We start from the raw sequence: 27,565 nt of genomic DNA, 5'->3' as shown, positions 1-27,565 counted from the left end.
GTCCCACCTATTTTGTTTCAACTTCCTGTTTCCGAACAGGCGAGACTCACAGAGGGAAGGCCCCGACGTTGGCAGCCTATCTTGATCGCCTGAGGCTGGGAGGAACATTAATCAGCAGGAACCGCAGTCGGCAGGAAATTTAACTGCCGACTTGAACTCGCCGGCCCTGCCCGGACCGGCAGAAATTTTCTGCGGACCGGCACCGGTCCACGGACCGGCGGTTGAAGAACTGTGCCCTATACAACTGTCCTCCATACATCCCTTCTTTCAGCAGCTCCGCATCATATCATTAACTGGCTCACCAACCTGCTAAATAGTTCCCTGAACCAAGGGCACCTACCCAAAGAAATGGGTAAAATATCCTTAACCCCTATACCAAAAATAGCCCAAGCAGACCTCTCCATAGCATCTAACTACAGACCGAGTCCCATGTCAGCAAGCAGCTAGCTTCATACATAGAGCAATACGTCCCAATATGGCTTCCGAAAAAAGCACAGCACCGAGCATCTCCTCATCACTCTAATCACTAAAATCAAACAGTTGCTAAGCTCGGGTCATCAGGCAATATTACTCCAATTTGATATCTCTGCAGCCTTCGACTCAGTGGACCACCAACTACTCCTAACCAAACTCTCGGAAATCTGAATAACAAGGACTGTACTGAAATGGTTCGCCGACTTCCTACAAAATTACGAATACATGGTCAAAAAGCAAGAAGTATACTCCAACCCTTGGAAGGCATTCTGCGGTGTCCCATAAGTATCCTCATTATCCCCAATCCTATTCAATTTATTCATGAGCTCACTGGGACACATCAAAATGGAAGACGAAACTGTACTATCTTATGCCGACAACATCCTCCTCCTTATCCCCATAACCAATAACCATCCTAATATTGCTGAAAAAAATCTCAAACAATATAGATAAAATCCAAACCTGGGCAATGAACAAGTTGAAACTGAAAGCCACCAAGACCAAAGCCATTGGTTTCCGCACCACACAACAGAATGTCATATCTAACCTTACTCTTTCATCAGGCATCACTCTCACAATGGAAAAATCCACCAAGGTACTAGGCTGCATCTTAGATGACACTCTCACAATGGAACCTCAAATCTCTAACCTTCGGAAAAAGACCATCTACACTATGCGTCAATTGCAACTCACAAGATCATACTTCCACCCACATCACTTTGCTCTGATCGTTCAGATGATGGTCTTACATCAACTGGACTATTGCAACTCCGCCTACCTTGACATCAATAACACTCTTATCCATAAACTGCAGCTCATCCAGAACACAGCTGTTAGACTAATCTACAAATTAAAGAAATATGACTCAATCACAACCTTCATCAGGCAACTACACTGGCTCCCAATATCATCTCGAATATTTTCAAAATATCATGTATCCTACACCAGATTCTATACGGAAACTCAGCAGCCTTTCTCATCCAATTATTCTCTACTGTTTGGCCGACATGAAAAAGAATACTTAATAGAATCCAACTAAACCTGCCATCCACAAAATACCTCCACTACAAGCAAATTTTCTACTCTATGCTAACTTATCTGGGTGTAAAAACCTGGAATGACCTACCAGAAGCAATCAAGAGACAAACTACACCACATTCAGAAAAAACCTGAAGACCCACTTCTGTCAATTAACTGTTTCAGCTTCTGTATAGGACCCCTACTTCTAGGTCCCTCCTCTTGCTTCTCCATGCCCCAGTCCCCTACTACTTTCCCACTTCCTCTTTGATCTGTCACCTTGAGCTTGTATAGGTTTGTGTGACTCACAAATGGAAGATTAGATAGATTAGAATACGTTGATGAAGCTTTGGTATGCGAGGAATGTTTGAACATATGTGGTGGCTATGCCCTTATATTCAGTGGTATTGGATAGGGATAAGGGGAAAAAAGGGCAACAGTGATCAGGAAGGAATTGGGTAAATAATAACAAAGTTTGCTTTTTAGGTCTTGTTCCCGGCTGGGACCCATTTTCTGGTCCCCCTAGACATAACCCATTTTCTAATATTGGCAGCTAAGATAGGCATAGCTAAGAAGTAGTAGAGAGAAGAGATTAGATACTCTCAGAGAACAAAGGATGCATGACAAGCTTACTAGAAGTGGAGGAGTAGCCTAGTGGTTAGTGCAGAGGGGTGAGAACCTTGGTTCAGTTCCCACTTCAGTTTCTTGTGACTCTAGGCAAGTCTCGTAACCCTCCATTGCCCCAGGTACAAAGCTTAAAATGTGAGCCTTCTAGGGACAGATAAAGAACTGGCCCACAATAATTGTAAATTGCTTTGACTGTTCCAAAGAAAGATGGTATATCAAATCCTATTACTCTTACTAAAGAATAACAGGGGCCGGGGGATGCAGATAAAGAAATAGGCCTGAATAACCTCTACTCACTTTGCTCTAAGATTTGCCAGTTTTGGAACCATACTCGTAGTGCTATGTAATAACTCATTGGAATATATGAGAGGTCCTTTTTCTAAGGTATGCTAACTGATTTAGCGGATGCTAAATGCTAAGACACCTATTATAGTCCTAATCGTTAGTGTGCACTAAATCAGTTAGTGTACCTTATTAAAAGAACCCCTTATTTCCATAGATTAACCAAATTGAGGGGGGGGGGGGAAGGTAATGAAGGATAAATGTGAGTATTGGTGATATTTTGCCTGTGGATGGGACCAAACCTCAGAGAGGAAATTTTTACCTGTTCTTGCTATTGGTTAGGTGTACTATTCTGTTTATTTGGTGGTTACCTATTAATTAAATCAACCCCCCCCCCAAAAAAAAAAAAAAGCCAAAATGACACTGAAGGTATTATTTTATCTAAGGGAACAAGCCTCAGATCATGGGGTTTTACTCATTCCGGGTTTTCTCAGAGGCAAATCTGTTCTCTTACTCCTACTTACATCACCGACTTGAACACATCCTCCCTATGTGTAACTCAATTAATTACTTTAATTCATTATTCTTATAATCTTCTATTAATCAATGGTAAAATTCATCTAAATTAATTCTCTCAATTCATACTATAGTAAATACTTTAAAAACCTATAGCTCATTTCAGAACACAGAACCGAAAGAAAAAAGTTTTACTTTATCTTGCAAAAGTGCACTAGGGCTTTTAAGTGCTATATTGAAAAGTGCATTCGTGCTGTAAACTGCTTCATTTCCAGTTTTTTGTAGCTTAAAGTGCTTAGCTCCTGCTCTAACCAAGGTCGTTGCTTATTACTTTCAATCATCCAACGCAGCCTGCATTTCGCGGGATACCATACACCCCTGCTGCATCAGGGAAAAGTCTCGCTAGCAACGCTTCTCTGGGCTATAAACATACCCCTGCCAGTTCTGTTTGTTACCATAGTATAAAAGCAAGTTTGTGTTTCTCGACTCAGCTGTGGGAGCAATTCTGTTCTTGCAGTTTCTTTGCTTAGTTTGCAATACATTTAATAAAAAATCTTAATGAGAAATATATTGTTAGTCCAATAAAAGGTAACACTTAAGCCTGGATTCTGTAAACAGCACCTCTATCGGCAGCCACCTAAAAAACAGCTGCCAATTGTGTGTTAATCACACAATGGCACTATTTGCAGAATTGTGGCTACATGAAAGGTGAGGCCTACATTTCTGGTACTTACCTTTCATGAAAATCGCACCTATCGAGGAGCCTTCCGGTGTTAACCATACCTATAGTGGCATTAGGCATGGCACCTCCATAGGCAAGATAACAACGGCCTTTTCGGAGGTGCCCTTAGGTGTGTCTGTTTTTTTTAGGTGCAGCCAATTAAGCTATGTGGCGGTAGGGTACCTTCGGGCGCTGCTTACAGAATTGGGCCCTTAAAACTTATTTGGTGTTTCTTATTTTTACATAGCCAGATAAATATTACAACCATATTACTTTTTTCTTTATGAAACCTCTTGAACAGCTGAACTTTCCCAGTTTGAATATTATCATTTTTCTTTAACTGGTTTGCCTCTGTCCCATAAATAATATCTACAGACTATGCCGAGAATTCAGAAAGCCTTAGGGAGGGTTGATCATTTTTTTGGCAAAAGAATAAAAAGCAGGGCTGTAAGAAACTGATTAAATATTGAAGAGGGAGTGTTCACCAAGCTTCCGAGAAGCTACTGATTGCTTTCTTTTATTTATCAAGCAGGAACATTTTGTAATATGGCTTGCATACACGAGCCTTCATTTGATTATAATAATGATTATTTAAGGCAGAAGTGTTTTGCAAGTGGATAGTTTATTATACTGAAAACATGAACATAGGAGATTTCAGAGTAATGCATTAAACAATGGGCACACTGTATGAAGGATGAGGTGAAAGGCTAAGACAGAGAAAGGATGGGAGAGGTGAAGGTGGATGAAAGAACAGAGATAAATAAAAACAGACAGAGCAAAGGAATAAAGGAGAATAATGTCAGAGGAGTGGAAGAGGAAATGGAATGGGAGGGGAGGGGAGAGAGGTAAGGAAAGCTAAAATGGAAGGGAAAGGTGGAAAAGGAATTAAGAGGACAGACAAGATGAAACTAGAGGGAAGACTATGAATAACATAGGGAAAAAAGAATAAAGGTGAAAAATGTCAATCTCAAATTTCTTATTAGAATATGTAACTTGAAAGTATTATGCTATGTAGCTCCATCTTTGGAGTATATCATACAGCAGTCGTTGAAGCTAGGAGAAGTCCCTGAGAAGTTGAAGTGGGCTGTAATTTCTCCTCTGTTAAAAAATTCTGGTTTAGATCTTACAAAAAAGGAAAGCTTTCGACCAATCTCCAATTTGAGTTTCATGGCAAAGGTATTAGAGAAAGTAGTATTACAACAATTGGTACTTTGTGGCACAACGAAGGTGTTTGGATGACTATTCCATTTCCTTTCATGCTTTTTGTGCAGTTTATACAGCACATATAGGATGGGAGTTGGCAGAAGAGCAGGAAGGATACTCAAGTTCAAGCCCTCTGTGTGCTATCCTTAATGGGTCTGGAAACATGATTAATATACCAGATGTATTTTATGACTGCAGTCACTTTTTTCTTGATGTTATTGTTTCTTGTTTGTAAAGAATTTTCTGTATGGTACCACTCCTCCCCCTCTCCTCTTCTGAAAGTATTGTCACTTACTAGGGCTACTGTATGTATTATTTACAGTACAGTATTTATATTCTGCTCAATTTCAGTACTCTTGGCAGATAAAATTAAACATACAATAAGACAATAAATACATATGATGATTTAATAAAATATTTATAACAGAAAAAAATCCATTTTAATGACATTTATTCATGAATGCATATTTAGAATTTGACAATGTTAAGCATGCTGTTTCAAGTAACAGATTTGAACATCATTATGGCAGTGGGAACCAAGCTTTTACAATACTATCTTTTCTTCAATAAATTCTAAGCTGTCTAAAACACAGCCACAATTAGTTTCTTTTCAACTCTATACTCAAATATGTTTAATTTTTCAAAAAATAATCTGTGGATGTTAAAAACTAATGAAAAGTATCAATTTAAACTAATTGATTACATTATGTAATTAACTGTATTAACTTATTTTAAAATTTTCACCTAATGCACTATTATATGGTTCAAACTTACAGCTGGTAATCAACCTGCTCTGAAGGTACTTACGTATCAAATAGATTCAATTCAACAAGCGCACTTAACATTTTTTCCACTGTATACATTGATAGCTTGAAACTGAAGCTTTCTTATATTTCAGGGTGTTTAACCTTTTCCTATCGTAATAAATTTACGTTACGCTGGTTCCAATCGTAATTATTTTAGCAAAGTTTTATATTATTCACCGTTATCATTTACGGCTATTGTAAACACAATGACCCAATAGATGGGACAAATGATAGGTAGAAGGTGTACTGTATGTCCCATGCCATGGGACATACGATGGCAACAACATTTTTTGGAATGTCCCGTCATCCGGGACACACAATAGGAAAAGGTTAAAAGAGCCTTCAACAATGAATGGATAGTCCTTACAGAAGCATACAGCAAACAGGATGATTATTCTTTCACTATGTAATTTCCTGAAAGAATCATTCCATGCAATCAATTTCACTGTGCAAATACAGTCTTTTTTTTTTTAAATTCCTAAAGAAGTATTAGGTTCTTAATCTCTTGTAATTGTGTCTAGTAGTCTTAAACTCTAGGGTTTTGCATCTGAACCCGCAAGTTATTTGCGGGATGCTGTTGATCATCTTTTGAACTCTGCCTCCTTCCCAGGGAGTTGCTCCTACACCCTCCATTTGTAAAAAAGTAATCAAGTAGCACTGTAATGATAGATATAACTGAAAGGAGGAAAATGGGAAAAAAATCCCCACTACAATTCAGTTCTGCTCTGAAACAAACATATCCATTAACATTATAACATTCAAGTAACTGAACAAGATACAAAAACTGTGTGCAACCACTACTAATCTTTCAAATCTAATCAATTCAAGATTCTAACTTTGGTGTATAAAATCCTGCATTGCTCCACGTCAAAGGTTTTACATTCATTATTGACTCCATACCCTCTCGTTTTTTGAGATCTCAATCTCAAGGTTTGTTAGCTGTTCCATCTCTCCGATGTATAACAAAAGCAAGTATTCAATCTCATTCTTTCAGGGTGGCAGCGCAATAATTGTGGAATGCTCTTCTGGAATCAGTACGTGAAATTTCTACATTTGTAACTTAGAAAGAGCTTGAAAGCCTATTTTTTTTTTTTTTTTTTAGGAAGGCTTTTCATCATATTTAAGCAGCAGATTGGATAAGAGTGTTGATGTGTTGAAGGTTGAAGACATTTTATATATTATTGTTGGTGATATGATTTATGTATGTTATGACATGCTATAGTATGTTATTTGTTTAACCCACTTGGACTTTAGACATGTGAAATAAATAAATCTTATATAGAGCTTGTAGCTACTCGCATGTCCTGCTATTAAGCAGACTTAAACCATACTTTACATTCTTAAGTTTTTTTTAATATCCTTTCAAATCATCTGAGAGACAGAAAATTCTAAAGGCAGAATGCAGGTGAAGCATACTGAAAGGGCAGGGCTTCAGGACCACTAGACCATTTATTCAGTAGTTGCTCCAACATTATGGAACGCCCTTCCCATAACCCTTCGACAGGAAACTAATCTAAATAACTATAAGTCCTACCTTAAAACCTCTCTTTAAAGACGCTTAAGAGATCTAGATAAAAGGTTCATTCCAAATAACCCTACTTCTCTGATGTTTTCCCCTTTTATTTTAAATATTATATCCTCACCCATTCCCCCTTCTGTTCAATGTTTATTTAATGTAAGTTCTTAGTATGTTTGTTCTCCCCCTGACTTTTGATCAATTTTTTATAATTCTGTAAGATGTAAACCACTCTGGTAATTAAAGCGGCATATCAAGCCATAATAAACTTGAAACTTGATATAAGAAAGATTATTGAGGTTAAGAACCTAATCTTTCTAGTGCATGTGTGTAGTGGTCCTGAACATTAGGGACTACTAAAGCAGTCCCCAGAGCAACGGTAGGGAACTCCGGTCCTCGAGAGCTGTATTCCGGTCGGGTTTTCAGGATTTCCCCAATGAATATGCATTGAAAGCCGTGCATGCAAATAGATCTCATGCATATTCATTGGGGAAATCCTGAAAACCCAACTGGAATACAGCTCTCGAGGACCGGAGTTCCCTATCCCTGCCCCAGAGTGTGCCAGCTGAGCCTGCCATCAAAATAGAGGACCTGAAAAATGTATCTTTCCTGGCAGACATGTCCACCCTATAGAACCTGGTAAAAGAATGAGGGGCAGAACAAGTAGTTGCTCTACAGATTTCCTTGGGTGAAAGAGTGTCCACCCATGAGGGATTGACTCTTCTAGAGGAGTGCACTTTAAATATGATCAGCGGCTATTTACTGCAGCCCACATATGTGGAGGAAATGGCAAATTTAATCCATCTGGAAATTGAGGCTTTAGACAATGGCCTCCCTTCCTTGGCATGACTGGTCAGAACAAAAAAGGTGATTCAATATGCGAAACTCATTGATAATATCGAGGTATCAGAGAAGCACTTGCTAGACATCCAGCAAATGCAATACTTTATTTATCCTTTTCCTTAGACCCTGTAGACTGAAAAGCAAGCAAATGGACTTCCTCATTGATGTGGAAGATCAAGACTACTTTTGGTAGGAAGGACGAAACCAAGGAGAGCCCTGTTTCCATAAACTTAAGGAATGGTTCCCTGTAGTACAGAGCTTGTAACTTGGAAATCACCACCAGAAACACCGTCTTGACTATAAGATCCGGAAGGGAAGTGTCCCGTATGGATTCATGTAGGCTCTACTGAGACCTTGTAATATGGTGTTAAGATTCAAGGAAGGGAGAGATACACTGGAGGGCGCAACCGAAGAGCCCCTTTAATGAATCAGGCAACATCTCAGTGAGAAGTCAGAGAGCTTCTTCCCCTCCCCCTCCCAAAGAAACAGGAAAGGCCTGCTATCTGCACCTTCCGCAATCTGACCCTTCTGAAGTCCCTTTTGCAAAAAAGTCAGCTACTGAAATTGGAGCTCAAAGGGGCTCTACATCAACCATAGCACATCAATGCTGAAAGGACTTCCAAGCCTTGGTATAGGCTGCTACCACTGACGGCTTCTTAGCTCTAAGCAAAGTGGATATGATCATGTCTGTGTAACCCTTGCTCGTCAGGGCCAAGAGCCATGCCTTAAACCCAAAGTATTCCGGATTCTCGATATGGACCATTCCCTGAATGAGGAGAGTCACTTGAACCAGCAGTCCGAGGCCTTCGTCCCTCTGGAGACAAACTATGTCCACATATGGTCTGTGGGGCCAATTAGGTTCATACAAGAGCTCCTTCTTTGGCCACGGTTGACTAAAGCACCCAACCTGTGTTTCCGGGTTTGTATCTTTGGCTGTAAAAGCGATCCGCCTTTGTGTTTACAGATGAGGCCAACAGATTCGTCTGTGGATGCCCTCACTGCCAAACTATGGAGATGAATGCCTGATGAGAGACTATTCCCACTGGACCGAGAGTCTGTGGACTCAGAAAGTCAGCCTGCACATTATCCACTCCCGCTACGTGCATGGCAAGAGGACTGCAAATGAGCTACTGTTCAGCAAAAGAGGAATTGATCTTCTAGGTGTAATAGTGCGCTTCTGATGCCACCCTGCCTGCTGACCTAGGCCACTGCTGTCACATTGACTGAGAAGACTCCGACAGCCTTGCCTTCCAGAGATTTCTCCAGTGCCTAAAGCTCTAGTCAAATGACTAAGTTCTAGCTGATTTATAAACTACTTTCGCTGAACCACTGTCCGACCTTGAACTGGGTGTCCAATGCAATGACAGCCCCCCCAAACTATAAAGGCTGGCATCAGTCGTTAGAATCTCCTAGGAGGGAATTTGAAGAGGCATGCCCCCTTGAGAGGGCAGCTGGCTGTAGCCACCATCACAGACTGTTCTTCATGTCAGGTAACCAGGGAAGCGGTTGCTGAAGCGAGTCTATCTGAAGAGAACATCAAGAGGGAAGAATGTCTTGGAGAGGCCTCATGAGCACACTTGCCCAAGGGACCCCCTCTATGGCTGCTGTCATCTACCCCAGAAACTGCAGATAACGCCATGCAGTGGGAGTCAAACTTTGTAGCAGGTCTGAAATCTGCTTCTAGAGCGTTAGTCTGAATGGCTCTGGAAAAAGAAACCTGGCCCAAAGTTGTCAAACAAAACTCCCAGGTACTCCAGGTGCTGTGTTGGCTCCAGCTGGGCTCTACTTGGAGTTGACGATCCAAACTAGATCCTGGAGGAGTTGGGCCACTCTTGAAACTGCCCATTCTCCTTCCTCCCCCGATTAGCCAATTGTCAAAATATGGGTGCACTTAGATCCCTGCCTTGTGGAGGTGCGCTGCTACCACCACGACCTTGGTAAAAGTGCGAGGGTTCATCATGAAGACAAAGAGGAGTGTGGCGAACTGGAAATGCTATTCCAGAACTTGAAACTGCAAGTACCCCCTGTGGGGTGGAAAAATAGGAATGTGGAACTAGGCCTCTGTCAAATCAAGGGAAGCAAGAAACTCCCCTGGTACCACTGTCACTATGACCATGCAGAAGTGTGGCACGTTCAGTACAGCATTGACTAACCTGAGGTTCAGAATTGGCCTCCGGTCATCTGAGCCTCTTTAGCATAATGAAGTATATGCCCTTTTCTTTGTCTGGTACTGGATCTATGTCACAAAGATCCAGTAGCCTTTGCCCCTTTGCCTGGACTCTGAGGGTTCTCTCTCCAGCCAGCCAGCTAGAGAATCTACCAAAAGGTCTGGAAGGGAGGCGCAGAGCTTGATTTTTTAACTTTCTTGAACTAGGACCCAACGGTCTGCACCTATCTGAGCCCATACTGACCAAAAAGCTGACAGCGTGCTCCCTGATGGGGGAGGGGGCTTGGCACCTTGTCCTGGCGTCACTGTGCTTTCTTGGAGATTTGGGGGGGAGGGGAATGAGAACCAGAAGCTTGATGTCTCCAGCCCCCGATGAACCTCTGCCATGACCACTGAAAGGACTTCTGTGTTGCTTGGCTTTCTGCTTAAGGATGAAATTTTCAAAAGTCTCAAAACATTCCAAAGTCACAGACTCTGAGTCATCTGGGATCTGTTATCCAGTAAGGCCTTAGGGCGACGATATGCAACGCTGGCTATCAGATCATCCAGACCCTTACCCAACAGCATCTACCCTTGAAAGGGAAGCCTGCTTAGAGTGGTTTTAGGGGCTGAATCTCCTGCCCACTGTCTGAACCAAAGTATTCACCAGTCGGAGATATCATAGGCTGACACCTAGCTCATAACTCTGAAGATATCATACAGAGCGTCCACTATATAATTCACCCCAGAAAGGAGAATTTGTGGATCTTCGTCATCCTCAGAGGCTGAGACTCGAGACAGACGGGTGGGGCAAGGATGTATCACAAAGGAAGCCATAGCTGCTGCTTCATTTCCTGGGGTCAAAACTTCAAATTGTCTCTTGAGGACTACGTCCACTTTACGGTCCTGAGTATCCTTTAACATCACACCTCCTTCACTAAAGGAGGTTTCTTTGGTGACCTGCGCCACCAGCACGTCCACCTTTGGTTGAATATACAGCTGCTGGAAACCTGGAGCCATTGGGTAAAGCTTGGCCATAGTCTTAGCCTCTCACAGGAACCCTTCAGGTGACTCCCAGTGGTCTGTGACTAACTTTGTGATGTCCAGATGCGAGGAAAAGAAAGCGGTTGGATCAACTGAGCTACTCATAATTGAGCACTGTGACGAGGGGGCTGGAGAACTTCCAGCTTCAATTTGCATGGTGAGGTAGAAATAATGCCCGAGAGTGCAGAAGCTGTGGTGCACTGTGGGGTATTTCCCCTGGTCCAGGGCCACTACTACTTCTTAACTGCTACTCTCATGCAGAGAACCAGACTCTCTGTCAGAGAACTGTATCCTGGGACAATAGTGGCATGGAATTGGACTTTTCACCCTCCCAGTCTATGTCAGACTGAACCTCCTGGTCCAGCAACATGTCCTCATCTAGTCAGGGCACATGCTGAGGCAAGATACCTTGTGCCACCGCCTGTCACGCTAAATGCAGACACTGAGGATTCTTGGCAGTTAAGATAGTCATTCCCAATAAGGCTTACAAAATCTGGGGTGAAACCTTGTACTGGGGGTCTTGAAGACGCTGGCAGGGACCCACTGCCAGTCCTCCTGGGTTCTGCGGCCAACACTTGTATGCACTTGCCCAATGCACCTTTGAAGGGCTCTAGAAAGAGTGCCCAATGCACCTTGTGTGATTCTCCAGCCCTGGAAGACTTGGAGGAGGCTGAGCCCAAGGTTCCCATCTGTCTCCCACAAGCTCTGCTGCATGTGGAACATGGACGTTCCTTTTGCTGGCCATCCAGCACAATCCAGTAGGAAGGCCTGAGGGGTCCAACCCTGTCGATTTTAAGTAAAATCAGGGTTTTTTAAAAGGCAGATGGAGGCTTTAGAATAAAAGATGGTTTAAAATCCAAAATGGCTGCCGCCAATAAAATTACACCAATAAAGGCCTGTGGAGACTTTCCTGAAGTACAAAAATTGCAGGGAAAGGGGTTTAGAGGTAGGGGACCATGGCTCTGGCTGCAGAAACCTTTAAATTTTAGTTATGGAGAGCCTCCAATTTTCCCAGCTTAGGAATGCAGCTGGGATAAATGGAGAAGAACTCTGCCTTACATGTTCGATAGACAAATGTGGTCTTTGGGCTGCCAGTTGGATCAAGGTTGGATTGAGCTTCAACCCCCAGATAACCTCATGCTGTGAAGGGGCATGACCACCCAGCCAGCCCATTATTAATCCCAGCCAAGCCAGGAAGGAGCCAAACAGCCTGTACTCAAAGCTCTTGTTAAATTAGGGATGCCAGCAGCTATGCAGGGGACAAAAAACCCCCCAAAACTAAAGTAGGCTGGCTAGCTAGGTGCTCCTGAGGGCTGATTTTGCTAACTGCAGACTTTCACAGTGCAAGCCTGCATCTTCTCCCAGGCAGAGATCCAAACAAGTGGGAACCTCTGGGCACCAAGCCTCTCAATGAACAGTTAGAAAAAATACCTGAAAATAATAAAACTGCAAAGCAGAGCAGAAACACTTTTGAGCAACTTGCTTGCAGAAAAAAAACTGGGGGGGTTGGGGGGGACAGGAACAGCTCCCTGGGAAGGAGGCGGAGTTCAAAAGATGATCGACAGCATTTTTCAAGCAACTTGCAGGTTCAGATTCAAAACAAGTGTTCAGGACCTCTATACATATTGCATTAGAAATTAAGTGAGTGACTTGAATATTACAGAGTGATCATACAGTTGCAACAAGTATCACTTTTGCAAAATAATGATGTCTTGAAGGACCTTATTATAAAATCTGTGTATTGTAAATATTTTCTATGTCTTAAAAATCTATAAGTAATAACCAAAATCCATTTCAACTTTTTTAATGTATTTGAATTTCAATATTCTACATTCAATAACACCTGTAGGTGTCTAATAATAAAGAAATATTTAACTTTGAAATATGACAATACATAAAGCTACTAGAGGTTTCATTTATTTCCAGTTTAATCTAGGCTACAAACTGGTTTCTGTAGTTTGCTTTAACTCACCATACACAGCTTTTTTTTCCCCTGTTTGATGAGAAGACCAACGGCCTCCTTTACAAAGCCGCGCTAGCAGCTGTGCTAACAGCCCCTAAGCCCATAGAGATTTAAAGGGCTTCGGGGTTGTTGCCACGCGGCAGCCACTAGCGCAGCTTTGTAAAAGAGGCCGCAAGAGTTTAGTAAACGTGAAGTGTATTTAAGTCTAAACCTTAGGTTACATTGCATATAAAAATGGCAGTGACCATGATCACCTTTTCTTCATGGGCAGATGAAAATGTTTTTACATAAAACAAAAGATACACTAGGAAATGAAAAAGTTATAAATATAGTTTAAACTCACTACAAGGCTCTTAATATAGAAAAGAAAGATAATGAAAATAAGAGCAGAATTAAGAAACATCAATATGCATGCAATAAATGTAGAAATGGTTAAACAGTTTTTCAAAATATTTTAAAGCCTAGTGTCATGAAAATCCACAATGCAATTTTTGTTTTATCTGAAGATGATTATGTCCTCATATTCCACAATTACGCTGATGGACACCTGATTAGGAACCATATCGATCCTGTAATTGTAAAAACAAGATTTTATCATCAGAAAAATATATATTCATACTATGATGAGTGTCAAGCAAACATAATATGTAAAATAAGATACAGTATCAAGTAGGCATAGCAACAATTCCTATACACGAGACCAGTTGGTGCTAGGAGAATTTGTGATACAACAGAGGAAATTCCAGGAATTGCTACTGAATGACACCTGAATGAGGTATGCACAGGGGATGAGGACCAGAGGCAATCTGAGGTACTGGTAACAAAAGGTCCATATATTTTAGGGATGGAAAAGAATTGAATGAGGAAGGGGTAGGGATGGATCTAAACTGATTGGGGAAGTCTATGGATTAATATGAATTTGAACCTGGGAGTGTCTATCGTTGTAGTGTGACCGTTTTTAGTTGTAACACCCAGGGCTTTGATCTCTGCTATGGACTTTTGTCGACTGGAGATGGGACATATTTGCAGATAAGTGCTTTTGATCTTTAAACAATTTTTGAAGTGATATTTGAAATGAACTGATTGAGTTAAATACTGTTGATGAATTATAAATGGAGTTTTATGACTAGGGATGTATTTCAAATGTCAGCTTTGAAGATGAAATAGAGATATCCAGGAGATAACATTTGTCATATATCCCTGGAAATACTTAGGGGTCTTTTTCTCCATTTACTTAAAAGAATTTGAGCTTGTGTCCCTTTCTCTGGTATATATTGATTGGATGTTTTTCGGTGAACTGAGATTACAACTTATAATACCCATAATCATACTCTTTTTCCTTTAACAACAATTTTATATGAAGAGCACATCCCTTTCCTATTGTACTTACACTTTTTGCAACTCTATTTTATTAATTATTGTATTTCACCCCCCTTACCACATGAATAAGAATGTTTTGTCTTTGTCTGTGAATTAGTATGCATTTATCCCTGATTTTTAAATTTTTATATTTCTTTGTACATGCTTAGACGCTTTCTAAATGGTATATCAAATTTTAAATAAACTTGGAAACAGAATATTGGGCTTGATGAATCTGCAGTCTGTCCCAGTATGGCAATTCTTTTATACTTATGTCTACATCTCAGCCCAGACTGCTTCCTAGTGAGGCCCTGGATGCACTAAAACCGTTGTTAAAATCTGATGGGTCATTGTGGGGCCAGCAAATTGCTCAATTTCAAAACGGCTATCGATGCTGAAACGATTTTGCATGCAAATGAGTTTCATGGAGATCAGCCAGAATCCCATCCAATCAGTCATTGGGAAACCGACTGACATGTGCACAGCCGGCAAGGGAAGCACAAACAGTTGAATGGTAGGGGAAGCCCCGAAGCAGCCTCCCGATGCTCAGCTGTTTGGTAAAGAAAGACTTTCTTTTTTTTGTTTTGGGCACAGATATTGTGCATGTGTTATACATGCCTTCCCCTTCCTGGTGCATCCCGGGATGCATGGGGAGGCGTCTAAGGCCCTGACTGGCTCAAACGCCTAAAGGGGAGTGGGCATCCCTCCTGCTGCTATGTAATTTAAAGGTGAGGGGTCTGGGTGGGTGAGGCAGGCAAGAGTGGGCATCCCTCCTGTTGATGATCTTCGCGGGGGGGGGGGGGGGTCATGTGGGTCTGGGTGGCTATAATCTTCACAGAGGAGAGGGTTGGGAGTGTGTGTGTGTGTGGTTCATGTGGCCGCGATCTTCAAGGGAGGGGAGGCCTGCAACGTGTGGAGGTGTTGGAAGTGGGGGAGAGTTCGGGTTTCTGAGGCAGGAGGGTGTAGGCATCCCTCCTGCCTCTCTTTTTTTTTTTTTGGGGGGGGGGCTGTCAGTAATTTTGGGTTATTTGTAGAGTTGTCGTAGATTTAGTGCATGCCTAAGCGATGTTAGGGCATTGATCGTTTGTTTTAATATTAATGATCTTGTTTTAATACTAATGAGGATGTTAGTATGGCTAACGCATGGAGCCCACAGTGAACCATTATGTACATCGGTTGGTAAAATAAGGTTGACGCTAAACTAGTTCAGCGACAATCATTAGACGCAAAGTGAGTTTAGCGCATCCGGCCTGAGATGCTGAGTGGCAGAAAACCAGACTTCCCAAAGAGAAATAGGGCAAACAGAATTTTAAATGAAAAGGAAAGCCCTTTTCAAAAAACCAAAGTATTTTACATTACATTGCATGTGATAAGATCAAGCTCCTTGGATAAGAGAGTAATGATTTCACTAACCTGAATAGAAGTCATAACTCCATTGGCAAGAACTGAAAGTCTGCCAGCCACTGATTTTACACCTTGTTTAAACTGAGCCATATCTGGTGCTGAGGGAAGGACATTTGAGAGTTGGTAGTTACCTAGATGGGAAATAAAGCTAATTTTAATACTGCCGTGCCAAAATATATTTTCATAGATAATTAAACTCCTTAAATTCTAACTTATTTATAGGAATTTCTTATTTGCCTTTAGGAAGAGGAGGGGATATACAGCAGGTACAGTTTGACATAACATTTTTTAACAGCATTGCTTACATAAAATTGACCAAATATAAGCATAATTACAAACAATTAGGTAAACCTGGAAATAAACTGAATCTTAATACGAACAACCAATAAATCTTCCTTGCTGTGGACATGCCAAATATTTTATTTATTTATTTATTGTTTATTTATTTATTTATTCGATTTTCTATACCGTTCTCCCAGGGAGCTCAGAACGGTTTACATGCATTTATTCAGGTACTCAAGCAGATTTCCCTATCTGTCCTGGCGGGCTCACAATCTATCTAATGTACCTGGGGCAATGGGGGGATTAAGTGACTTGCCCAGGGTCACAAGGAGCAGCGTGGGCTTGAACCCACAACCTCAGGGTGCAGAGGCTGTAGCTTTAACCACTGCGCCACACTCTCCCAAATATTTGGCTCCAGTAATACAATCAGGATACCAGTAAGAAGTATCAACAGGGGTGTGTGTGCAAGAATCACATGATAAGACTAAGGATAGAGACAGCAATGTAGGGTGAGATCAAGGCCTGAGACACACATGAACTAGCACTTTTGAAAGAGAAAAGCAAAGTGAGAGTTGACAACTATAAGAATGGCAAGAGCTTTGAAAGAAGAGAGATTAATGAATGAGAGCAAAGTCTGGGAGAGAAAGAAAGGCAGGACAAGAGTTGCTTCCAAGGTCACCTCATTGGAGGGGTTCAGTTCCCCTACGATGGTCTCTTGTCATTGGAAGCTCATCCACTGTTACAACCTCCTCAGCAGGGTCACTAGTTGAACGTTCCACAACCTTGCTTCCTACTTTCACGGTGATGGCTGCAGCCGGACAGGGAGGCGCAAATGGAGATAAGGGCAACAGCGAGATCTCGTGCCCCTGGGGGATTAGGCCTTCTCTGCCCTCTCTCGCTGAGGGGCTTCCTTCACCCATTTGTAGGTAGATTGCAGGCAAAAAAATGCTCAATCAGGTGCTGTCTGAATGGTTGTGAAGGTGTTGAGGAAGCTAGCACCTTCACACTTCCATTCCATTTGTATGACATATTGAGAAGAAAAACATGCCAACAGCACTAGCAGCATGATCTTAGAATTGCCTGGTAAATGCTGCAATCTTGGCTACTTCCCCCAGGTTCTTACCTTTGCTAATCTTCTTTCTTGTAAATCCACACATTATTCCGGGAGCAGTGGGTTATTTCTGTCTACCTGCTAGGAACTATAGGAAGCCTCAAAACTTCAGAGACTTTTAACTCTTCCCCCTCATATCTCATCACTGAGCATGATCCTCTGCTCACCAGTCTTAAAGCAGCCAGGAACATCTTTAGAGGATAACAACAAGAGAGACAGGGAAACTCCCCGGCAATTAAATCAATTCTGCTTGTATTAACAAATGCAACAACAGCAACAATGAAAAATGAAATAACAGGTTATGAAACATTGAACCTGAATGACAAAACAGTGCTAAAAGGAGACACAGCCTGCACTCTTCCTGAACCACATATCACCCCAAAATATTAAACCCATACTGATGGCACTCTTAGAAAGGCTGGTCAGGAAACAGAAATCCAGCTTACCAGTACTTGGAAGGCAGACAATCAGTGAATCAGCAATTACTGTATAAGGCGGGTTCCCGGAATAAAGTGTGAATTTACAAGAAAGAAGATTAGCAAAGGTAAGAACCTAATCTTTTGTTCTTGTACAATCCCACTTTATTCCGGGACCAGTGGGACATAATAGAGCAGTCTTGAAAATCAGGGTGGGACTGATGAGCCCACTGCCAATAGAGGCCCCAAAAGCAGCATCCTGCTTGGCCACATTGATCCTGTAAAACTTGATGACTCTGCCCAAGAGGACTAAATACCTCTGGTTGAATGAGCCCAAATCCCAAGGGGGGCTTCTTTCTGGCCACCATGTAAGCCACGGAAATGGCCATGCGAATCCACTTGGAAGCCTTAGAAACTGGCCTACCTTTGTGGGCCGGACCTGCCAAAACAAACAGGTGGTGACCTCTAGATTCTGCAATAAATTTCTGCGCATGTCCAAGGACCATAACACCCAGTCCTGCTCCCGTGAACCAGAGGAAGCAAAAGTAGGAAGCTAGACTTCCTGATTCACATGGAAAGTGGAAACCACTTTTGGAAGTAAAGGAACAGTATGCAAAAATCACAGAGGAATCCTTAATATGCAAAAAAGGATCCCTGCATGAATTGGCCTGAAGCTCGGAAACCCTACAGGCCGAAGCAATCACCACCAGATAAACCATCTTGACTGCGAGATTCATCAGAGATGCCTGCTCCAAAGGCTCATAGGTTGGACATTCCAGAGAAAGGAGGAACAAATTAAGGTTCCAGGAAGGACAAGGAAGGCCTAAAGGAGGCCTAAGGTGCAGAGCTCCCCGCAGAAAACAAGCAACATCTGGATGAGCTGCCAAGGAGCCCTTCAAAGAAGGAGGGCTCATACATGAAAGACTGGCAATTTGCACCCAGAGTGAAGCTATCGCAAGACTTTTCTTCAAGTCATACTGCAAAAACTCCAGGACCCGAGGAAAGGAAGGGAGAAATGGATCCATCTGTCTCTATGCGCACTAGGCCTGGAAACACCTCCAAGCTTTCGCATAGGCCACCACTGTGGATTTCATTTTGCTGTGAAGAAACATGGCAATTACAGCTGAGGAACAGCCTTGGCTAGTCAAGGTCACCCGCTCAAGAGCCATGCTGTAAGACCAAAGCGGTCCAGATCCTGTATTGCAATCGTACTCTGTGTGAGAAGGCGAGAATGACAAGGGAGCTGAAGCTCCCAACCCTGCTGGAGACGAACTAAGTCGGCATACCAGTCACTTTGGCTAATCGTGCACCACCAGAATCACTGGACCCTCGTAGACCGCTATCCGTTGCAACAGATGCCCTATCATGGGCCATGGAGGGAAGATATAGAGAAAACCTTCCTGTGGCCAGGGCTGAACCAGAGCTTCCAGCCCTTCTCTGCCTGCCTTGTGATGACTGAAGAATCGATTGGCTTTCTTGTTGCCAGCAGTCACCATGAGGTCAAACATGGGACAACCCCACTGCTCCACTATGCAATCGAATGCACTTTGAGGGACTGACTACTCTCTGGGGTCCAGCATCTGAAGACTGAACAAGTCTGCTTAAAAACATTGTCCACTCTTGCCACGTGTGCTGCCGATAGTACCACAAGGTGTCTCTCTGCCCATCAGAAAAACAACTGAGCCTCTAAGCTCAGAGAGGGACTCCTCGTGCCTCCTGTCAATTGACATACATCACTGCCTTGGCATTTTCCGAGAAGACCTGGACTGCTCAATGACAGAGATGACCCTTGAAGTGGAGAAGAGCCAACTGGATCGCCCTAAGTTCCAGGCGACTGATTGACCACTTGTGTTCAGATGGTGCCCACTGGCCCTGAGCAGGGACGGTCATGGACACCACACCACCAACCTTTGAGACTTGGATCTGTAGACAGGATCACCCAATCTGAGATCCTTAGGGGAAGTCCCCAGGACAGCGATAGAGGACATAACCACCATGCAAGACCGTTCCGTGCCACAGTCATCCAGGGCAGGGGTGCATGTAATGGGTCCAACTGTGGATTCCAGTGCGAAAGAAGAGCCTCCTGCAGTGCAGGCAGATGGGCTCTGGCCCAAGGGACCACATCGATCGTTGCCATCATAGTTCCCAGAACCTGGAGGCACTGCCATGCCGTTGGGACCAGAGTGGCCTGAAGGTCCCTGAAAACCTCTTGTAATTTCTCCTGATGGGACATGGGCAGAAACACTTTGTTCTTGCCTGTGTGAAAGTGAACTCCCAGATACTCCAAATTCTGAGTGGGCTCGAGATAACTCTTACTGAAGTTGATCACCCAGCCCAGGCATTGCAGCAACTGAACCACCTGCTGAACAGCCTGATGTCCTTCATACAGCGAGGGAGCTCTGATCAACCAGTCATCCAGATATGGGTGAACCAGTACACCCAGCATGCGAAGATGGGCCACCACCACCACAATCACTTTGGTGTAGATCCTGGGACTCGTATCCAATCCAAAGGGTAGTGCCTCAAACTGGAAATGCTGCCCAACACATGGAAGCACAGATACTTCTGGTGGTTTGGGAAAATGGGAATGTGGAGATATGCTTCTGTCAGATCCAGGGAGGCTAGAAACTCCCCAAGCGCCACTGAAGTAATCACTGAGCAATCATGCGAAGATGGGCCACCACCACCACCACCACAATCACTTTGATGTAGGTCCTGGGACTCGTATCCAATCCAAAGGGTAGTGCCTCAATCTGGAAATGCACCCCCCCAACGGCAGCGCGAACAGTATTAAGTAAAGTGTGGGGGGAGGGGTTCCCCCCTTACCCATTGGAGCTCTTTAAAATTAACTTTTACAGCGGCGCGCTGGAGTCTTGCGTGCAACTGATTGTGCTGAAATGTCGGCGCAGCTTTGTCCGGTGCACTTTTGTCCCATGACCGGTTGAAGCGATTCTTCCATGTTCATAGGGACATTCATCCACTTCATAGCAGTCTTTCTGGTGATGCACTGAGCTTAAGCCAATGATGTGCTCTATAGAAATGATTATTGACTATCTTTTATCTGCAGTAGGGCAATCTGAAGCCTGGCTTCACAACAAAACAAGAAAAGTCCATGTTTTAAAAACCCGATATGTCCATGCTTCTCTTGCACAGCTGCTTCAGGAATTAGTAATGACAGAAAACCCCACACACAGAAAAATTAATGCACAGAAATTGTTCTGTATTGTTACACCACTACAGAAGCTCATGCTTTGTGTTATCATTGCAAAAGCACATGTAAACTGCTCAGATTTGACTGTTCCAGTCATTAGTAGTGGTATATAAGCTTTGAATAAACAATAAATATATATAAATATTGATATGGAAAAAGATATACACAGAAAAACACAATAAATTGCACAGCATTAACTCTTATAATAGGGGGTTAGGATTGGATATATCAGCTTTCTGTGGTTATAATCAAAGTGGTTAATATATTTATTTATTTCAGTATTTATATAATACTTATAATTTAAGTGGTTTACATTCAGGTACTCATTTTTTCCTATCTGTCCTGGTGGGCTCACACTCTACCTAATGTACCTGGGGGCAATGGTGGATTAAGTGACTTGCTCAGAGTCACAAGGAGCAGCGTGGTACTTATTTTGTACTTAGGGTAATGGAGGGTTAAGTGACTTGCCCCACAGTAAAGAGCTACATGGGAATGGGGTGAGTAGGAATATCACAGGGGTCCCCTCCAAGTCCATGGGATTCCTGCAGGGATGGAGACAGGGTCTGTGGGATTCCTGTAGAGTATAGTGCCAGGACAACCTACCTATTTTTTCTTTTGTGCCATGGCTGACATCTCTGTTGATCAGAAAGCAGGACTTGCCAATTGCCAGGCACGTGCTAGCGGTGACTGGTAAGTGCGACCTCCAGTCCCACCCAAATACAGCTTCTTTTTCTTTTTTATGGGTACAGGTGGGGACAGGTTAGGTTCAAGCAGGAATGGGTGAAACTTCTGTTCCCAAGCAACTTTCTATCCCAGAATCACCATTTCTCCTGGGTCTCAGACCACTGCACTATTAGGCTACTCCTCTAGTATGATAATACTGATCCCACCTATTCAAAAACAGGAATGACTGAATGACTAGTTCAGGATGCTAAGAGGGAAGCTTAAGACCAGAACACAGAGGGTAGCATTCTCAGATATCCTGCCGGTACCCAGGGCCGAAGAGAAAAGGCAGACGGAGCTGTAAGTGTCAACGCATGGATGAGGCGCTGATGCGAGGAAGGATTCCACTTCGTGCACAACTGGATGACATTCTGGGAGAAGAACAAGCTATTCAGGAAGGATGGACTCCACCTCAGGCTACTTGCAAGCAGCATAAAGAGAGAAATTGAGAAGTTTTTAAACTAGGAAGAAGGGAAAGCTAACAGTCGACCAAAAGTCAATGGTTCGGGAACCGGTATACCCACAGGATACTGTGCAGGAAAATAGCGGGGAAGACTCACTGGATCAAAGGCAAGACAGAAATCCTGATGGGTCGAAAGGGACACAAGAGGGAAGGAATTGCAAGAAAGTAACAGGCCGCAAACTCAAGTGTATGTACACAAACGCAAGGAGCCTAAGGAATAAGATTGGGGAATTGGAAGCTATGGCACAAAAAGATAACCTTGACATCATCGGCGTCACAGAAACATGGTGGAACGAGGAAAACGCCCGAGACACTGTGCTACCGGGATACAAGCTATACTGCAGAGACAGAGTAGGTCAAAAAGGTGGGGATATTGCCCTATACATCAAAGAGGGAATTGAGTCTACCGGAAACAAAAAATAAGGTAGAGTCTCTTTGGGCCAAAATTCCGGGAACAAAAGGAATGGAAACAAAGATCGGCATCTACTACTGACCTCCCAGGGCAGTCCAAAGAAATTGATGGAGAAATGACAGACGAGATTAAATGCAACTGCAAGGGAGGCAACACAGTTATATCATGGGTGACTTCAATTATCAGGGGATAGACTGGAACCTAGGCACCTCTGGCTGCAGTAGGGAGACCAAGTTCCTGGATGCTGTAGGTAATTGCTTCCTGGAACAACTTTTCAAGGAAAATATGAGAGGAAATGCAATTCTGGACTTAATTTTAAACAGACTACGAGAACCGGCACAAGGTGTAGAAGTAGAAGGGACGCTGGGAAGCAGTGATCACAATATGATCCACTTCAATCTGGACATAGGGGCAAAACATCGATGCAGAACGAAGGCCACGGCACTGAACTTCCGAAAAGGGAATTACGACGGGATGAGATTCATGGTGGGGAAGAAGATTAAGAAGAGGATAAGTACTGTAAAAATGCTAGAGCAAGCATGGTTCCTTTTTAAGGACACAGTCACCGAGGTGCAAAATCTATATATTCAATTAAGTATCTTGAGCAACACTTATTACTTCATGACTCACAATCGGGATTTAGATTCCATTTTAGCACTGAAACAGTAATAGCTGCATTGTTGGACTACTTAAAAAGCTTATTAAGCAAGGGCAGTAGTGCACTGGTACTCCAATTCGATCTTAGTAGTTCCTTCGACCTTGTAGACCACACCAATCTATTAATTTGCTTGGATGCTCTGGGTCTTCAAGGAAATGTATATTCATGGTTCAAAGGATTCTTGGAAACCGGACTCTACCAAGTTAAGTTTAGGACTCAGCTCTCTTCTACCTGGAAAAATCCATGCGGTGTTCCCCAGGGATCTCTACTTTCACCCACACTATTTAACGTTTACCTTTCATTGCTAGGCTCATGTCTGAGCAATCTGGATATAGGAATGTTCAGTTATGCTGATGACATTACAATCGTCATATCCTTTAACTCAGTTCTGTCTCAGATTACCACCAAAATTGAGACTGTAATGAAACAGATTAATTCTTGGATGCAGCAATTCAAACTTAAACTCAATTCTGACAAAACAAAGTTTTTCGTGGCGTCTTCCAGTATGCTTCTTTATGAACCCTCCATTAGTATAAATTAAATTTTGTACATAATCCATCCAATGATTAAAATATTAGGAATCGTCTTAGATCAGCATCTCACTATGAAAACTCAGATCTTACTTTGAATTTGCTGCCTTTAGACTTCTGGTTCAATCATTATTACTAAGTCTTATTGACTATTGTAATATTGTCTACCTGACAATCACCAAGAAAGAACTAGCGAGACTAGTATTAATACAGAATACAGCTATTAGACTGATCTACGGCTTGAAGAAATACGATCATGTCACATCCTTCTATTGTGAGCTGCACCGGCTGCCTATGGAGGCTCGGGTATTATTTAAGCTGGGTTGCTTCTGTTATAAGGCTCTATATGATACAGCCCCCCTTTACTTGGTTAAAAGATTTTTTCTTTAGCTTCACACAAACATAGCAGAAAAATCCATGCCCTGTTTAACTTTCCTTCTGTCCAGGGTTGCAAAAGCAAGAAATTTCTTAATCATACTTTAGCGTTTCAAGCAGCTTTTCACGATAAAGAATTTCGAACATTACTGCTTACAGCTTACTCCTACAAACATTTTAAAACATAGCTGAAGACTTATCCTTTTTCCAAGCATTTGACTAACTTATTCTATTCCCCGTATCATGTTTACTGTTAATAATCTTTTGTAAACCACATTGAACTTATGGTTATGCCGTTAACAAACACAATGTTATGTTATGTTATATACCGCGTATCAACAAGGGATCCAAGAGGAAAAGGAAGCGGCGAAGGAAGCGATCAGAGACAATAAGACTTTGTTTAAGGAATAGAAAAGGTCAAAAACGGGATAAAACGGAAAAAGCACAAACATCATCAAAGCAGGTGCAATAAGGCGGTAAGAGGGGCCAAAAGAGACGAGGAAAAAATAGCCAATGAGGCAAAAAACTTCAAGCCGTTCTTTCGATATATTAAGGGGAAAAACCCGTGAAGGAAGCGGTGGGGCCGTTGGATGACCATGGAATAAAGGGAGTTCTAAAGGAGGACAAAGCCATCGCCGACAAATTGAACACATTTTTTGTGTCTGTATTTACCGAAGAGGATATACACAACATACCGGAAGCCGACAGGCTATATGCATGAAACGAAGACGGGAAACTGACAAGGTTGACAGTCAGTCTAGAACAGGTATGCAGGCAGATTGATAGGCTTTAAAATGATAAATCCCTGGGACCAGATGGCATCCATCCGAGGGTAATCAAGGAACTGAAAGGGGCTATAGCTGAAATGCTTCAACTAATAGCCAATCTGATGATCAAATCAGGAAGAATTCAAGAAGACAGGAAAGTGGCAAATGTTATGCTGATCTTCAAGAAAGGTTCGAGGGGGAGATCCGGGAAACTACAGACCGGTGAATCTGACCTCGGTACCAGGAAAGATGGTAGAAGCGCTGATAAAGGACCGCCATTGATCACCATGACAGACACAATCTGATGAGGACCAGCCAGCATGGCTTCAGCAAGGAAAGATCTTGCTTGACGAACTTGCTGCACTTCTTTGAGGGAATAAACATGCAGATAGACAAGGGCGACCCGGTCGACATTGTATAGCTGGATTTTCAGAAGGCATTCGACAAGGTCCCGCATGAACGACTACTTCAAAATATTGCGAGCCATGGAATCAAAGGTGAAATACTCATGTGGATTAAAAACTGGTTGGCGGATAGGAAACAGAGAGTGGGGATAAATGGACAATACTCAGAATGGAAAAGCATCACGAGTGGAGTGCCGCAGGGTTCGGTGCTTGGACCCGTGCTCTTCAACATATTTATAAACGACCTGGAAATTGGTACGACGAGTGAGGTGATAAAATTTGTAGACGATACAAAGTTATTCAGAGTAGTGAAGACACAGAAGGATTGCGAAGACCTGCAACGTGACATAAACATGCTCAAGGAATGGGCTGCAACATGGCATATGAGGTTTAACGTGCATAAGTGTAAGGTGATGCATGTCAGAAACAAAAATCTTATACACAAATACAGGATGTCTGGTGCGGAACTCGGAGACACCCCCCAGGAAAGAGACTTGGGAGTACTGGTTGACAAGTTAATGAAGCCATCTGCGCAATGCGCGGCGGCTGCGAAAAGGGAAAGGCGAACAGAATGCTAAGAATGATTAAGAAGGGGATCACAAACATATCGGAGAAGGTTATCATGACGCTGTACAAGGCCATGGTACGCCCCCATCTGGAATACTGGGTCCAGCACTGGTCGCCATACATAAAGAAGGACACAGTACTACTCAAAAAGGTCCAGAGAAGAGCGACTAAAATGGTTAAGGGGTTGGAGGAGTTGCCGTACAGTGGGAGATTAGAAAAACTTGGCCTCTTCTCCCTTGAAAAGAGGAGACTGAGAGGGGATATGATCGAAACATTCAAGATAATGAAGGGAATAGACTCAGTAGATAAAGACAGGTTGTTCACCCTCTCCAAAGTAGAGAGAACGAGAGGGCACTCTCTAAAGTTAAAAGGGGATAGATTCCGTACAAACGTAAGGAAGTTCTTCTTCACCCAGAGAGTGGTAAAAAATTGGAACGCTCTTCCGGAGGCTGTTATAGGGGAAAACACCCTCCAGGGATTCAAGACAAAATTAAACAAGTTCCTGCAGAACCAGAACATACGCAGGTAAGGCTAGTCTCAGTTAGGGCATTGGTCTTTGACCTAAGGGCCACTGCGGGAGCGGACTGCTGGGCACGATGGACCACTGGTCTGACCCAGCAGCAGCAATTCTTATGTTCTTATATAAAGACAATAACAAATATAAAAACTGAGTTCATCTTTTTAGTATCTTAATTGTAGTTATTTCAATAGAGAATGACACGGGGAAAAAATCTGTCCCCATCACCGCCCCGTCACCGGCCTACCATCCTCTGCACCGCCCCGTCACCGCCGTTCCCTTCACCGCCCCGTCACCGTCACCGCCATCCCTTTCACCGCCCCGTCACCGCCACTGCCATCCCATTCACCGCCCCGTCACCGTCCCCGCTGCATCCATATAAGCCTTAGTACTGTAATATTTAGCTTATTCCTTTCTTATAAATCAAAGTTCCTGCTGCTGAACTAGAGAAAGAGATGTTCAGCTGGCAGGGCTTTGTTTATAAATTTTTATCAACACAACTAATATACTATTTTATCCTAAAGCAAAAAATAAATAAATAAATATAATTTTTTTTCTACCTTTGTTGTCTGGTTTCTGCTTTCCACATCTTCTCATTGAATTCCTTCCATCCACTGTGTGTCTTCTCTCTGCGTCTTCCATTTGCTGTTACTGTGCCTCTCCCTTAACCCCCCCCCCCCCAATTGGTCTAGCCCCCATCTTCTTCCCTCCGCTCCTGCATAGTCTGGCATCTGTCTTCTTCCCACTCTGTCTTCCACATTTCCCTTGGGGGTCTGTTCCTCTCCACCCTCCTTCAATGTCTGTTCTATTCCTTTCCACCACCACCCTTCCCTCCCTCCTTTACCATCTGTTCTTTTCTACTACCCTTCAGCTCCTCTCGTGTGGCCTATCTACCTTCCTTCCTCTTATTTTCATGGCACGTTACAATGTAATTTGTGCAAGCCACTGGAGCCTGCAAGCTCGGTCCCTGTCCCATCCCCACAAACCATCTCGCTTCTGTGCTCCTATTTTCTCCATTTCTAATATCTCCCCTTTGTATCTGTCATTGCCCCCCCTGTGTCCATATACAATCCCCATGGCATGTCCCCTTTATGTCTCTGTCCCTATGCCCAATGCACATAATTTCCCCTCTTTCTGTTACCTTCCTGTGTCCAGATTTCCCCTATCTTCCTCTTCCATACCAGTGTGTCTCTTCTTTTCAAACCCCA

General features: G+C 42.9%; 1 protein-coding gene across 2 annotated transcripts in view; it reads right to left on the bottom strand.

The window, feature by feature from the left end:
- Positions 1 to 5,241: 5,241 nt before the first annotated feature.
- The window catches only part of ARFGAP3 (ADP ribosylation factor GTPase activating protein 3), a 325,192-nt gene continuing 302,868 nt past the window's right edge, over positions 5,242 to 27,565 (bottom strand). For both annotated transcript variants that reach the window (XM_033953136.1, XM_033953137.1), the window contains 2 exons: positions 15,931 to 16,052; positions 5,242 to 13,727 (listed from right to left, as the gene is read on the bottom strand). In XM_033953136.1, the coding sequence (XP_033809027.1) occupies positions 13,710 to 13,727; positions 15,931 to 16,052 (140 nt within the window). In that variant the 3' untranslated portion in view covers positions 5,242 to 13,709. The remainder of the gene's footprint in view (positions 13,728 to 15,930; positions 16,053 to 27,565) is intronic.

Source organism: Geotrypetes seraphini, chromosome 7, assembly GCF_902459505.1.
Source record: "Geotrypetes seraphini chromosome 7, aGeoSer1.1, whole genome shotgun sequence".
Taxonomy (NCBI): Eukaryota; Metazoa; Chordata; class Amphibia; order Gymnophiona; family Dermophiidae; genus Geotrypetes; species Geotrypetes seraphini.
Note: the sequence above shows the minus strand (reverse complement) of the source record. Positions and strands in the feature narration are given on the sequence as shown.